The following is a 12,591-nucleotide window of genomic DNA, read 5'->3' on the forward strand; positions in this document are numbered from 1 at the left end:
TGTTAAATTTAAAAGTATTAAAAATTAAACTGTACTATTTTTAAAGGGCAATATTATAAATTCTGTTACTAGGCATCAGAGATTAATACTGAAGCATTAACTCACATGTATTTTCTTATTCATACATGCATTATTTTCAGTTTAGTTCTCCACAATAAATGCTAACATTTCATTTTATACAATGAGGCTACCACTATGTCCTTCAGCAGTGTGAGGACAAGTCATGACTGTCTGACATTTAGACCCCCCCCACACAGTCCTAACACTCCTCCACTCCCCCACATGTACCCTTGTAAAATGCTGAGTGGTTTAAAGAAAGACTGTCCTTAGAATTCTGGGTTTTGGAGCTCTATGAATATCCAATGAGTAACACAGGAATAAAAGTATTCCATCAGTAGAGATTACTCTTCAGTTTTCTTTCAGTTTTTTTCAGGAAAAAAAACAAACAACTTCTCAGGTGTTGCAAAGCTGGTGTGTTTTTGAAGACATTTTGATTAAAATATATTTCTACATTATTTTTAATCATAAAAGCAAGGAGAAAAGGATTTATGCTTAGCATGGAGCATACAGAACTAGGAAGGCAAATTTTTCCATTTCCTACCACTTCTAAAATGTTATAAGTAAGTGGGAATTTAGATAATTACTGGGGTTTGGAATCAGGCAGAAGGGCCCAGAAGAGTAAACACCACCACATTTCCTCCTGCAACACAGAGAGGTTCTTCTTAGAAAGCCAGAAAAGCTAGAACCCCAAAAGGTAAAAAAAAGTGCCCAGTAGGTCACCTACTTGCATCCAACAGAAGCAGCACAGCTGTTGGAGCAAGCAGAAATAGAGACTGAAAAATACCACCCCCTCTTTCTTTCCTTTCCCCTGGGCTGAAAAAAAAAGGGAAAGAACTAGAAAGAGTCAGTAAATCCTCCTGCTCTTTATTCTGACTACAGTTCTTTTTTTTTAAAATGCCAATAGTAAGCAACTTGGGGGCATACAGAAAATTGCAAAAGCAGGAGGATGATAAAACTCTGATTTGCTACCTATTGCTCATATTTACAAAATATGTGTGCTCTCATGCCTGCTTGCCTGTCTAGAAGACGACAGAATAATTTCACTTTCAATCTATACAGCTAAGGGCTATTTTTCATTCCCTACTAATAAAATGTGAAGGATTAAAATATCCCATCCCTTTTATAATACACACCATATACAGCATTAGTGATGCTTCTTTCACCTTTTCAAAAGCAATAGCTGAGAGCCTGCAGCTTTGTGAATAAATTTCTGGCACTATGGGTGAATGGATGAGCCCCACCACAACAGCGAGAGACTGTGTGTGTCTTATCAAAATTAGCTTCTAATTACAGTAACAGAAGAAGAAAGCAACCAGTATTTTGAGCCAACTTCTATCCCAATACAGAACAAAATAAAGTAACAATAGTCTCATGAAACAATCAAAACATACTAGATGCACTTTCAGCAGATGTTAACAGTGGTCCAAGACGTTTCTTAATCCTGGATTTCTTATTAGAAGGCCTCTGGGACTATATTAAAAAGAGACAGATTTAATCACTAGGACATTAAAAATAATTTTAACATGTATCAATATATTCAAAGCTGTTGTTACTCACATACCAAAGCTTAGCAGAACAATTTCAAATTAAATGTAAAATCTTTTACAAGACTGTAATATACTGAAGTATTAAAGCATAAGAATAGTAAAAAAATCTGAATTTTCATAGATTTGGAAAATACAAACTTTCTGTGACTATGACAGAAATCATACATGACTCTTGAGAAGAACAGGAGCCAGTATTTTCAGCACTAAAATGTCAAAAGTGGGCAGTAACAACATGCTTGATAAAGCATGTGTCCTCTTTAAAAGTTACAGAAAGAATTACTTGGTTGCCCTGTCTCTGATTTTGCTATATCCCATAAGATATGCAACACTGTGACTGCTCAGTGCCAGAGGAAGAAACAGAAAAGCAGCTTGGGCCAGCACAAAATACTCTTCATTCAGATCTGACTGATCGAGCAGGATTTTCTACACTTAATTTACTATTACAAACACATTCTTTAGGTCTAGCCAAAAAAATCTTCAGATGCAAACTACAGCAGTTTTGTTCCATATTTTTTAGGAAATATAGCACTCCATCCCAAAAATCAAATTACTTTTGCATCCTTCAGTGTATTACTGAAATTTTCTAAGTGACGAGTGCTATCTAGAACATAACATACTAACATATGCTCTGCAAGTTACACTAACAAGTCAAGACAATGTCCTTATGTAACTGTGCTTTCCATTTTCTATCTATTTTGACAGTGGCAACAGCATGCTGTTAGTTTGGAAACAACACCAAAAGAAAAGGCAACATCTTATTATTTACTCGAGCATGGAAATTCACTGTCAGTTTCCATCTCTTTGTTACACCACTAAGGCAGCATTTTACCTCCAGCACTGAAGTGCTCTCAAAACCATCCCCACACCTAAGCCACGCATTGGAAATCGATGTAGCAGACACTGATGTCCTGAGATTTGATTTTTTCAGACCTAGGGGTGTCTCATCTGGGAATGGTGTGCGTTCTGCATTCCAAAGTCTCTTCCGCTACAGAAAGGAAAAACAAACCCATTAAAAACACAGTGTAGACATAATCAATTTCAAGTTAAATTTACTTACTCTAGATTTCCCCTAGTATTTTCTGAATGTTTACAAATTCCCATTTTTAATGAGCTCAAGGAAGAAAAAAGTCTCAAACATTTGCAAGCATCTTTTATGCAGCTCTAGATACTAACACCACCACCAAGGTCAGGGGAAAATTAAATTTTTTTATAAGTACACTTTCTGTTGGTCTAAGTTACATCTCATAACACCTGATAGCTTCCCAGTGAAGCTGAAAATATTATGTTACACAGGAACAGGTCACTAAAATACACTTTAACTAAATAATGCCTTCAAAGTCATATTTAATGTGCTTTAATTTTGTTTATGCAGGTCACACTAGGTATCACTTACAGTTGACCACTAAAAATAACCAATCAACTAAAAAAAACCACCCCAAGCTCTTTCAGCTGTAGGAATTACTTATTTTCACATCCATTTCCCCACCAAAAAGGTTGCCTTCCCCTTATACGGGATGCCAGAAGTCATTTGGAGCAATAGATAAGTCACGAAACAGGATGCTGATTAGCATCCAGTGCTAATTTCATGCAAGAGATTGTGACTTCTGAAAATAGCTGAAGATGAGAGCATTGCCTGTTATCACATCCAAAGCTATCTCTCAGATTCAACACCAGTTTACACATAGAAATTGAACTTGAGCACGATAAACATCTTATCCTACAGTGCTACTGAAATTTATCTTAGAAAGCACTGACTGTATCATCTAACTACATCTGTCTTCTTCTGATATGCCTTCTCTCAAGCAACTGCAGTTCCTGCCTACAAAAAATTATTACTCCAAAGTTAAGTTAATCAGCACACATTTTCTGCCAGGCTGGTCAATCAGGACTGTAGGATACATGCCAAACATATGCACAACAACAAAAGTAGTGTGGAATCATAAAATAAATATTCTGAGTTGGAAGGGACCCACAAGCATCACAGAAGCCCAACTCCTGGCCCTGCACTGACCCAAGAATCACACCACGTGCCTGAGAGCACAAGCATTTGGCACTTTTTGTCCATTTTGTACATAGCAATACATATTTGTTTTCCATAGGGTTTTTTCAGTGCTCTTGAGAACGAAACAAGCAGTTTGCAGAAGCGTACAGTGAGCAGCGTCTTACTTCACCCCTCCAGTCACACAGTCCTGCTGTGCACAGTAAGAATTCAGAGCAAAACAAATGCACTTTGCAGTTTCCACTGATGCTAACTGACCCTGCTAAGAGCCTCTTCTAAAACTGCCGGGGGTATTTACACCTCAAAGCACCTACTCATTATCACCAAAGTCATACTGTCCCCATCACTACTCCCACAGATATATGAAAGGTACAATCTTGAATCTGACATGGTATTAAATCCAGAATCAACAGGGCTTTGGTAAGGACACGATGTCAGGTAAGGAGACTACAGCAGTTTAACAAGAAAGGTTAACATTACGACACAGAATTTAAATGCTGCTTCCCTCCCAGTGAAGATGCTGGCCCAAGCCTCGATTTCCACAGCGCTTAGACAGGAACCTCTGCATTGGGCTGTCCTCTTGGCAAGTGCTTGTGATGGTTTTTAACCTTAGTCAGTGCTGGGAGTCTTGCTTACATGCCTGGTTTTGTATCTTCTAGAAGATTTTACGAGATATATTTTGCAGACAAAGACTTACAGTATCAAATACAGTTCATGTTAAAGCTTATTTTTGAATGGGATGCTCCAGTTTTGAGGAACACATCTGTGCCAACAGCAGCACCATAACTTGCAACAGGACACTACTTCAGATGGTCAGTTAAAAGCAGAAATGATTGCAAATAAGCGAAAATAAATGCACATAATTGCATGCACAAAGTTGCATGAAAAGGGTTTTGTAATATACTTCTATTGTTAGCAAGCTTAATAAGCACAGAAGCTTACTCTGTTAAGCTTCTCATTCATATTATTCTTAAAATCATGACATTTGTTGACAGACAGCAAACCACAATTTCTCAGTGCTGTCCAATACCAACACAGGAAAGAAAGAGCATGACATAAGAGGCAGGGGATGAACAGTAGAACATGGCAGCTGAGACAGCCATTGCTGCACAATTGCCAAGATTTGGGAAGGGGACACCATATAAAAATCTGCAGTATAAAAGCTACATGTTAACTCCCTCTCCCTAAGTAAGAAGGGTTAGGGTGGAAATAGAAAAGACATGCTTACAGCCAATAAGGTTTAAAAAGCAAACTGAGTAGAACAAATAGCTAGGTTTATGCTTAGATGGTTACACTTCTATTTAGAATGCAAGCTAAAGTTGTACTAGAAGTGACTTTTAAACAACTGAAATTCAGTGTACTAGACAGTCATGGCTGTGACAGGCAAGAAGACTTTTCATAATTGATGACTTTAGAGCAGAAGAGTTTTATTTAACCCTGCACTTCCTTAGCCTGACTAAAGGCAGGGCTGCTCAGGTTTTCAGAGCAGCACTAGAGACCTGTTTCAGGACACGTGGTTCCTTGACAAACCAGAAACCACTGGAGCCCCCTCTTCCCCTTCTTTCTGAGCACTTGGCACTCACCAGACTCTGTGCAGTCACAGCAATGATAAACCAAACTGACAGAAAACTTCTTTCAGAAGAAGCACTTGTTACCTACAGCTGGTGCAGCAGCACAAGAAAGGATACAAGGATCAGTGGGACCAGTCCAGCAGCTGCTTGACACCATGGCAGCTTAATTACAACCTGAAGAACCATCAGTGCTGTGGACAGCTCTGGTTAATTAGCTCTTTGTTTCACCATGCATCCTGCTCCTCAGATTCAAGAAAAATCTGAGAGTTCCTGCTACCACCACACAGAAATTTATAGCCACTACAATCACTGAGAATACCTGAAAACATTCCCCCAAGTCCCAAACCAAGAAAGTACAGAAATACACCCTTCACATGAGATATTCCTCAGCTACTGCAAATTCTGGCAGACTCCACTTGGAAGGAAACAAAAGAGAAAGACTTATGATTGTTGATACTGACAGCAATGGCTTTGAGTTCCATATTTTTAATAGAAATACATTGCCACCATTTCCCACATCCAAGATCATCTTAAAAAAACTGGGGGAAAAAAGCAAACAAAAAAAACCTCAGAGCCAATTACCCCATCCCAAACTCCTTGTCAATTTAAATCTCTCCATATAAATGTTTGATGTGAATTCAAGAAACTAGACCTAGAGCTTCAGTCCACAATTACTGAGAGGGCCTGGGAGCAGCCTGCAGGGCCTGTTTGGCTCTTTGCCTTCAGATAAGATGGGAACAGTGCCAATGCTGGGGACAGCACCATCACCCTTCCCCTGCAAAGCCACCTTGGCACAGAGGGGCAGTGTCCAAGGACCTCTGTCACAGCAATACATCTGCTGGCATGCAGAAATGGCAAGTTTTAAGGGCTCTTTGCTTCTGCTCCAGCCTGCTACATGGCAGCAGAGAAACTAACATTTTAAGAAGCTTACTTCTCAAGAATAAATATTTATAATGAAACTAATCTAAAGGCTGTGCTGTTCCCAAAGAAATGCAGCAACAAATGTGAGTTCTTTTAATCTTGAGTCACAAAGTTAATAAACTTTTTCTTTTAATCTGAAATAAAAATGGGGCACACAAAAAATAACTTGTGTAATTTACTGAAGAATGCACGAAGTGTCCAGAATCAAGGTACTGGAATAAAAAAAAAAAAATAAAAATCACTGAATCAGGCTCAAAAGAGCTAGAGCATGTAGACCTGCCGTACATCACAAAATTAAGATTTATTACAAAACAGAGTCAGACAAAGAACCTTGTAAATTGCATAAGGTGTCAGAAGCCAAAACATGACCTCTGAAATTTTGAGTTAAAAAGGGGAAGGCTAAGATGGCTACCTCATATAACAATTGCCTTGACCTCTGCTCCCAAAAGCATTGCAGTTTCTTCTAAATGAGTGAAAAAAACCTGAGCTACTCCTGTTGGCATTAGTGGAATTAGGACCAAGCCCTCCTCATGAAGTGCACAGCAAGCAACCTCACCCCATTACTCCTTTAGTTATTTCCAGTGAGATTAAGGTAAGTCAGCCTACATGGGTGCATGTGTGAGGAAAAGGAAGGCACACTCTGAAAAAACCCTGAGAATGCATAGGGATTACACAACAGCAAGTACAGGGCTGGAGTGTTGGATTTGACTTTTAAATAGATATTCCTACCTAGAACATCTCCACTCAACCAATCTGTGAGGTTACTTATGCCCAAGACTTGTTACCCAGAAACACCCTACATAAAGTCACTGGGACCATATACTCAAAGGCTACTCAGTACACACCCTTTGCATTCCAGACAATCCCACTTCTTTGGGGCTGCTTCAGAAACCACAGGAAGAGCTCCCAGGAACACATGACCCAATATATTATCTACCTCATGTGCAAGTGGCATTTCTTTGACACATCACCTTCTCTAGCACAAAAAGCAACATAAGCTGAAGGAGAAAACCAATGATAAAACATTTCATTACATGAACTATTCCTGCTACTGGCTTTCAAATCCAAAAATTAGTCATGTCACTTAAACATCAGTCAGAATTATTAAAATACAACTGTTACAGTCTTCCTGAACAGAGTAGAATTAAAAAGTATTGAAAATCACAGCTCTAGTTGCCAGAGACTTTTAATGTTTTTTAAAAAAAAACTGATGGGAGCAATCACATAAAAGTACACAAATATCCAACACTGATCAACAGCCATCCTCATCTTTCACCTTTGTTGTCATCAGTTTCACAGGAAAATACTCCAACTAAAACACTTCAGCTTGTGCTGGCCTTCAAAAGTCCAATTTCAAGAGAGTACAAATTTGACAACAAGCACCACACTTTCAGCAAAGAGCCATTCCATGATACTGAGTTAAAAGTGTAACTACTGTTTTTAGTGCCTAGATTAAAAGTAAAGTTCTAATTCTAATTTAATCCTTGCATTTTAAACTCTCAAGTGAGCATTCAAATAAAGGTCACAGACTTAAAGTCATGGTTTGTATTTTATTCCAGTGAAGATTATTTTTTTACTCCTGTGAAAATCAGTATGCATATTTTCCAAAGATGACTCACAAGGACATGTGTGGTCCCTAGAAAGGATCTCATCAAGCTGTAATCATTCATAAAAAAATAGATGCTGTAGAATCACAGTTAATGACAGCAATTATAACCTGCCATACTATACCTTCTTCTACTCTCATGGTAAAGAAATACTAAAACCAAATTAAAATCCTAAAATAATTTCCCCATTGCTATCGATGTGCGAGACCAAAATTTTAAAACACTCTTTCAAAACCTTTCTTTGTGTTCATGATTTTTACTATACTAGATAAAAGACTATCCTCAATGACTTACACTGACATATATAAGATTACCATTTGAATGTCAGGATTTTTTAACCTACACGTCCTTTTAAAAGCAAGAATATAAATTACTATATGCTTACATTGGAAAAGAAAAACCAACTCTTATGTAATAAGAATACTACTGAAGTATACTTTGTATTAACTAGTACCAAGTAGAGAGAAATCTGCAATCTATGAAAGCAGTTAAAGCAGAAATATTTTAGAAAAGCTTACACAAAATTAAGTTATCCAAAATGGCTAGGATACAATAACAGTATCGCACATTTTTGTTACTTCTAGATTGGCATGGATTTTTAATCAATTTAATTAACAGTCAGCAAGTGCTCTATTTCCCCTTGATCAGTATAAGTTTTCATTCATCAAGGAACATTATCTTTGTCAGCAAAAGGACTTAAGATTATCACAGGCTGTTGCCACATTGCAACAAGAATTGGTTAAATCCTGTTTCAGGATTTAATTAATTGTGCATTTTCTCACTAGGCAAGAACGCAAAACCTTTGAGAAAAAAAATACGTGTAGTGTCAATTTACAGGTTAATTTACGTGAAGTGCAGTAGGCTATTTTGAACCTTTTTTTTGTAGGCTTACTATACTAGATAAAAGACTATCCTCAATGACTTACACTGACATATATAAGATTACCATTTGAATGTCAGGATTTTTTAACCTACACGTCCTTTTAAAAGCAAGAATATAAATTACTATATGCTTACATTGGAAAAAAAACCCCAACTCTTATGTAATAAGAATACTACTGAAGTATACTTTGTATTAACTAGTACCAAGTAGAGAGAAATCTGCAATCTATGAAAGCAGTTAAAGCAGAAATATTTTAGAAAAGCTTACACAAAATTAAGTTATCCAAAATGGCTAGGATACAATAACAGTATCGCACATTTTTGTTACTTCTAGATTGGCATGGATTTTTAATCAATTTAATTAACAGTCAGCAAGTGCTCTATTTCCCCTTGATCAGTATAAGTTTTCATTCATCAAGGAACATTATCTTTGTCAGCAAAAGGACTTAAGATTATCACAGGCTGTTGCCACATTGCAACAAGAATTGGTTAAATCCTGTTTCAATTAATTTTGCATTTTCTCACTAGGCAAGAACGCAAAACCTTTGAGAAAAAAAATACGTGTAGTGTCAATTTACAGGTTAATTTACGTGAAGTGCAGTAGGCTATTTTGAACCTTTTTTTTGTAGGCTTTTTTCAAGCTGTTGACTTTTTCTTCCTTTAAACTTTCTTTTAAATGTGCTTATATTTAAAAAGTGGCTGAACATGCACACCAGTATAGAAAAAATTCCTTAGGAACTAGATCTGTCATTTGTCAGCTCTACACATCAAACAACACTTGCAGTCCGTCTTTCAGCGGTATATCTATATTAGCCTAAGCACATCAGAGCCAGCACATCCTAACTGCTCCTCTGCGGGGAACATCCAAAGGACCAAGCAAATGACCAAAGCAAAGGGACAGGAAAACAGCACGGGGCGCTTCTCCTCCCTCCACACCCAGACAAGGAAGCGAAGCTGCTCAAAACAGTATCAATCCCGGCCAATTCCCACAATTCTCTTTTCCTCTCAAGTTTTACTCTCCCTGCACTTTTCCCCCGCCTGCCAAGTAGGAAGGCCGAGCTCCCCGCCACCCTCGGTGCAGCGGTGCCAGGATGGATCCCACTGCCAGCGCTGCACAACCGCGCACAGCGGGAACGCGGGGAAGGGCCCGGGCTCCCGCCCGCGTTCCAGCGTGGCGGGTCCCCAACACAAGCACCGCCTTCGGGCCGGATATGAAAGGGCAGCGAGGGCACAGCGCGGCGGCCAGGGAGCATCCAGCACCGCGGCCGAGCCCCTTCTCCTCCCGTCCCGCCGCCGCCGGTACCTTCCCGCCAGGCATCGCCCCCGGCGCGGCGCCGCGTCCCCGGTCACGTGGCGGGGGAGCACCGGGGGCGGGGCCGAGGGAACCCCCGGCCCGCGCCCGCCCTTTATAGCTTTGGCGCCGCCGGGGCCGCGGCTTGTGATTGGGCAGAGCAGGGTGACGTCAGGGGCAGGGCGGGGTTCCCGGAAGGGCGGGGCGCTGCGGCGGGAGCGCGCCTCGGGAGCTGGGGGCATTTCCCGGCGGGAAACGCCCGTGCTGCCCCCGCGTCCCTCCTGCCTTCCCTGCCCGGCTGCCCCGAGGCCCCAGGCGGAGCTGGGGGTGCCGCGAGCGAGGCGGCAGCCGCCAGCTGGGTTGTCTGTTCTCTGCCCTGGCACGGGCGGAGCTGGCAGGGCTGGTGTTTGAGGGCGCGGTGCGGAGCGCGATGTCTGAGCTCTGCCCTTCTCTGAGTTTTTCAGCCTGGGTTTCGCCGCTGCGTCCTTCGTGATAGCCAAGGTCGCTCATGCATCCTTCGGGATACCCGGATTCACTCAGAAGTAAATCTGAAACGAGTGTTTAGCGCCACAAGGAAAGGAAGCACAGGGATGGAAACACTGGATAGATACCTAAGCAAGTCACGTCAAAACACAAGGTGCTTGATGCAAAATACATTTGCTGTTACGCCATTAAAATAAGATTTTTTTTTTTTTTAACTTCCTAAACAAAAAATAAGCCGATAAATGTACTGGCAAAAAGGGTAATGTCAGTGCCAAGATGTTGACTTGGAATTAGAACTGCTTTGCATGGACGTTGTCTTCCATAAAATAAGTTGCAGCTAACAGAAGGAAAAAAAGCTGATCACCTCTGCAAATGTTTTACTGGTGCAAGTGGAAACACTGACAGAAAAAGTACAGATAGGTTATTTTTATATTGCTTATAGTATGTTCTTGACAAGGTCACCTTGGTTGTTAGTGCTGCTGTTAAACACAAGTAATAATAAACAATCTTGTAAAATAAGGCAGTTGTATCTCATAGCTTGATTAGAATTTATAAAGTACTTAGATTTTGATAGAAGGTACTACATGACTGCATTTTTGTTGTTGAGCCCTAATTACATATATCCGTCTATAGTTCAGTTTGTAGTTTTCCCAAAGCACCCTATGGCAAACATCCGTCTGGCATTCCCTTTATAAAACTGCCTCTAATTAAAGTGAATTTTGCAAACAGAAGAGGCAGAAACATCATCATCCAAACCCCATACTGCCTTTGATTTTTATGTTCAAAACAGAATTAAAAGCACTGGGTTCTCATCCTTCCAAAAATTTGCAGTATTTCTTCTGAAATTACCAGACTGACAAATTAATTCTATTATATATCCTCAAGGTAGATTTTTTTCTTTTAAATGTATGTTATTACACTGATTAGCTAAACAATCTTATGTTAGAGATAAACCACAGAGAAATGGACCACAGAAGTCTGGTCTACTTTAGTGAGTGTATTTTTTCTGTACATAAACTCTTTCCAAGAATTCCAAGGTGCTCAAACCTGGGAGGAACTTACTTCTGTAGAATCCCAAGAAGGTGACCCCATCTATAGATTTTTTTTGTTTGTTTGCATGTTTTTCACAAACAAGTACTGAAATGACATCGAAGTAGAGGAAGCATATGAGAAAACCACAGGAACTAAAACAGAGTCGCGGCTTTTTAAAAAATAATGTCCCAATTTCATTATTAGAAATAATGTGAAGGAAGATTAATAAAAGCCAGGCTCCTTGACAAAAGCTGAAATTTCATAATACTGCTACATTCTTTTTCAAGACAGTTAAAAATTTGTGTGCATTATATTTTGGAAGTAATAACACAATTGGTCATTTTTTAATGAACTGGTTTTTCAACTACATATACAAGCATATCTGTGTTTTCACGGGCTTAAATAATGGTTTGAGTCCATTGTTTTATCTGATATACTGATTGACTGTATTTGCACTCGAGATCAAATCTACTGCTGCTCAGGGAACATTAAGAAATGGTGTACTTTTTGTATTTTTGTTGCATGAAAATTCTATGAAAACAGTAAAATTTCTGTTAGGAATAAAAATTTATTTCTTTAGTGAAATCCAGAAAAAAAGGGACTTTATTTGTTGGTGGTACTGTTGATTGCACCAATGTTCCTTAATCCACATGTAGAAAGAACTTTTTCAAAGAAACAAAATGTATTTTACACAGAAGAGTTAAAGGTAAGAAAGCTTAAATTACTGAAGTTTGGAGCACTTGTTTCTATTGATTGAATGTGCCTGTCCTTCATTCTAATATGGGTTTATGGATTCATTTCCTCTTACAGAGCATTAAGTTAGAGCTTTAAAAGCTTTCCAGTGTACAAAGTGTGGTACAGACAGTGTCAAATTCAAACACATAAAAAGGTTTTTGGTTTGAGTCCTTTCTTCAGGAAAGTCTTAAAAGTCACAAGTATCCCACATACTGAACTAGGATGAAGTAGGTGAGGAAAAACTCATCAAATATTTTAGAGTCTGTCTTTCAGGGTCAGATAGGTTTTTCTGAGTTTGTCAGGCAAGAGGTGATCCAAAGGCCTAGGCTAAACAGATCACAGTCTAGATCCAAAATAACATTTTCTTCTGCAGACTGTGTTGCAGTTTGATTATTCCAGGCTAAGTGTTTTTTTTGTTTTTTTTTTTTTTATCACAGTCTAGATCCAAAATAACATTTTCTTC

General features: G+C 39.2%; 1 protein-coding gene across 2 annotated transcripts in view; it reads right to left on the reverse strand.

Moving 5' to 3' along the window:
- Positions 1 to 9,998, reverse strand: part of SPIDR (scaffold protein involved in DNA repair) — a 195,889-nt gene extending 185,891 nt beyond the window's left edge. For both annotated transcript variants that reach the window (XR_005626834.1, XM_039702841.1), the window contains exons 1-3: positions 9,891 to 9,998; positions 2,437 to 2,592; positions 1,452 to 1,530 (exon numbers count right to left, since the gene is read on the reverse strand). Coding sequence is in view for 1 of the 2 variants with exons in the window: in XM_039702841.1 (XP_039558775.1) it covers positions 1,452 to 1,530; positions 2,437 to 2,592; positions 9,891 to 9,905 (250 nt within the window). In the remaining variant the exon portion in view is untranslated. The remainder of the gene's footprint in view (positions 1 to 1,451; positions 1,531 to 2,436; positions 2,593 to 9,890) is intronic.
- Positions 9,999 to 12,591: the final 2,593 nt, after the last annotated feature.

The sequence above is a fragment of the Passer montanus genome, unplaced genomic scaffold (genome assembly GCF_014805655.1).
Source record: "Passer montanus isolate IOZ18808 unplaced genomic scaffold, ASM1480565v1 scaffold16, whole genome shotgun sequence".
NCBI classification, from domain to species: Eukaryota; Metazoa; Chordata; class Aves; order Passeriformes; family Passeridae; genus Passer; species Passer montanus.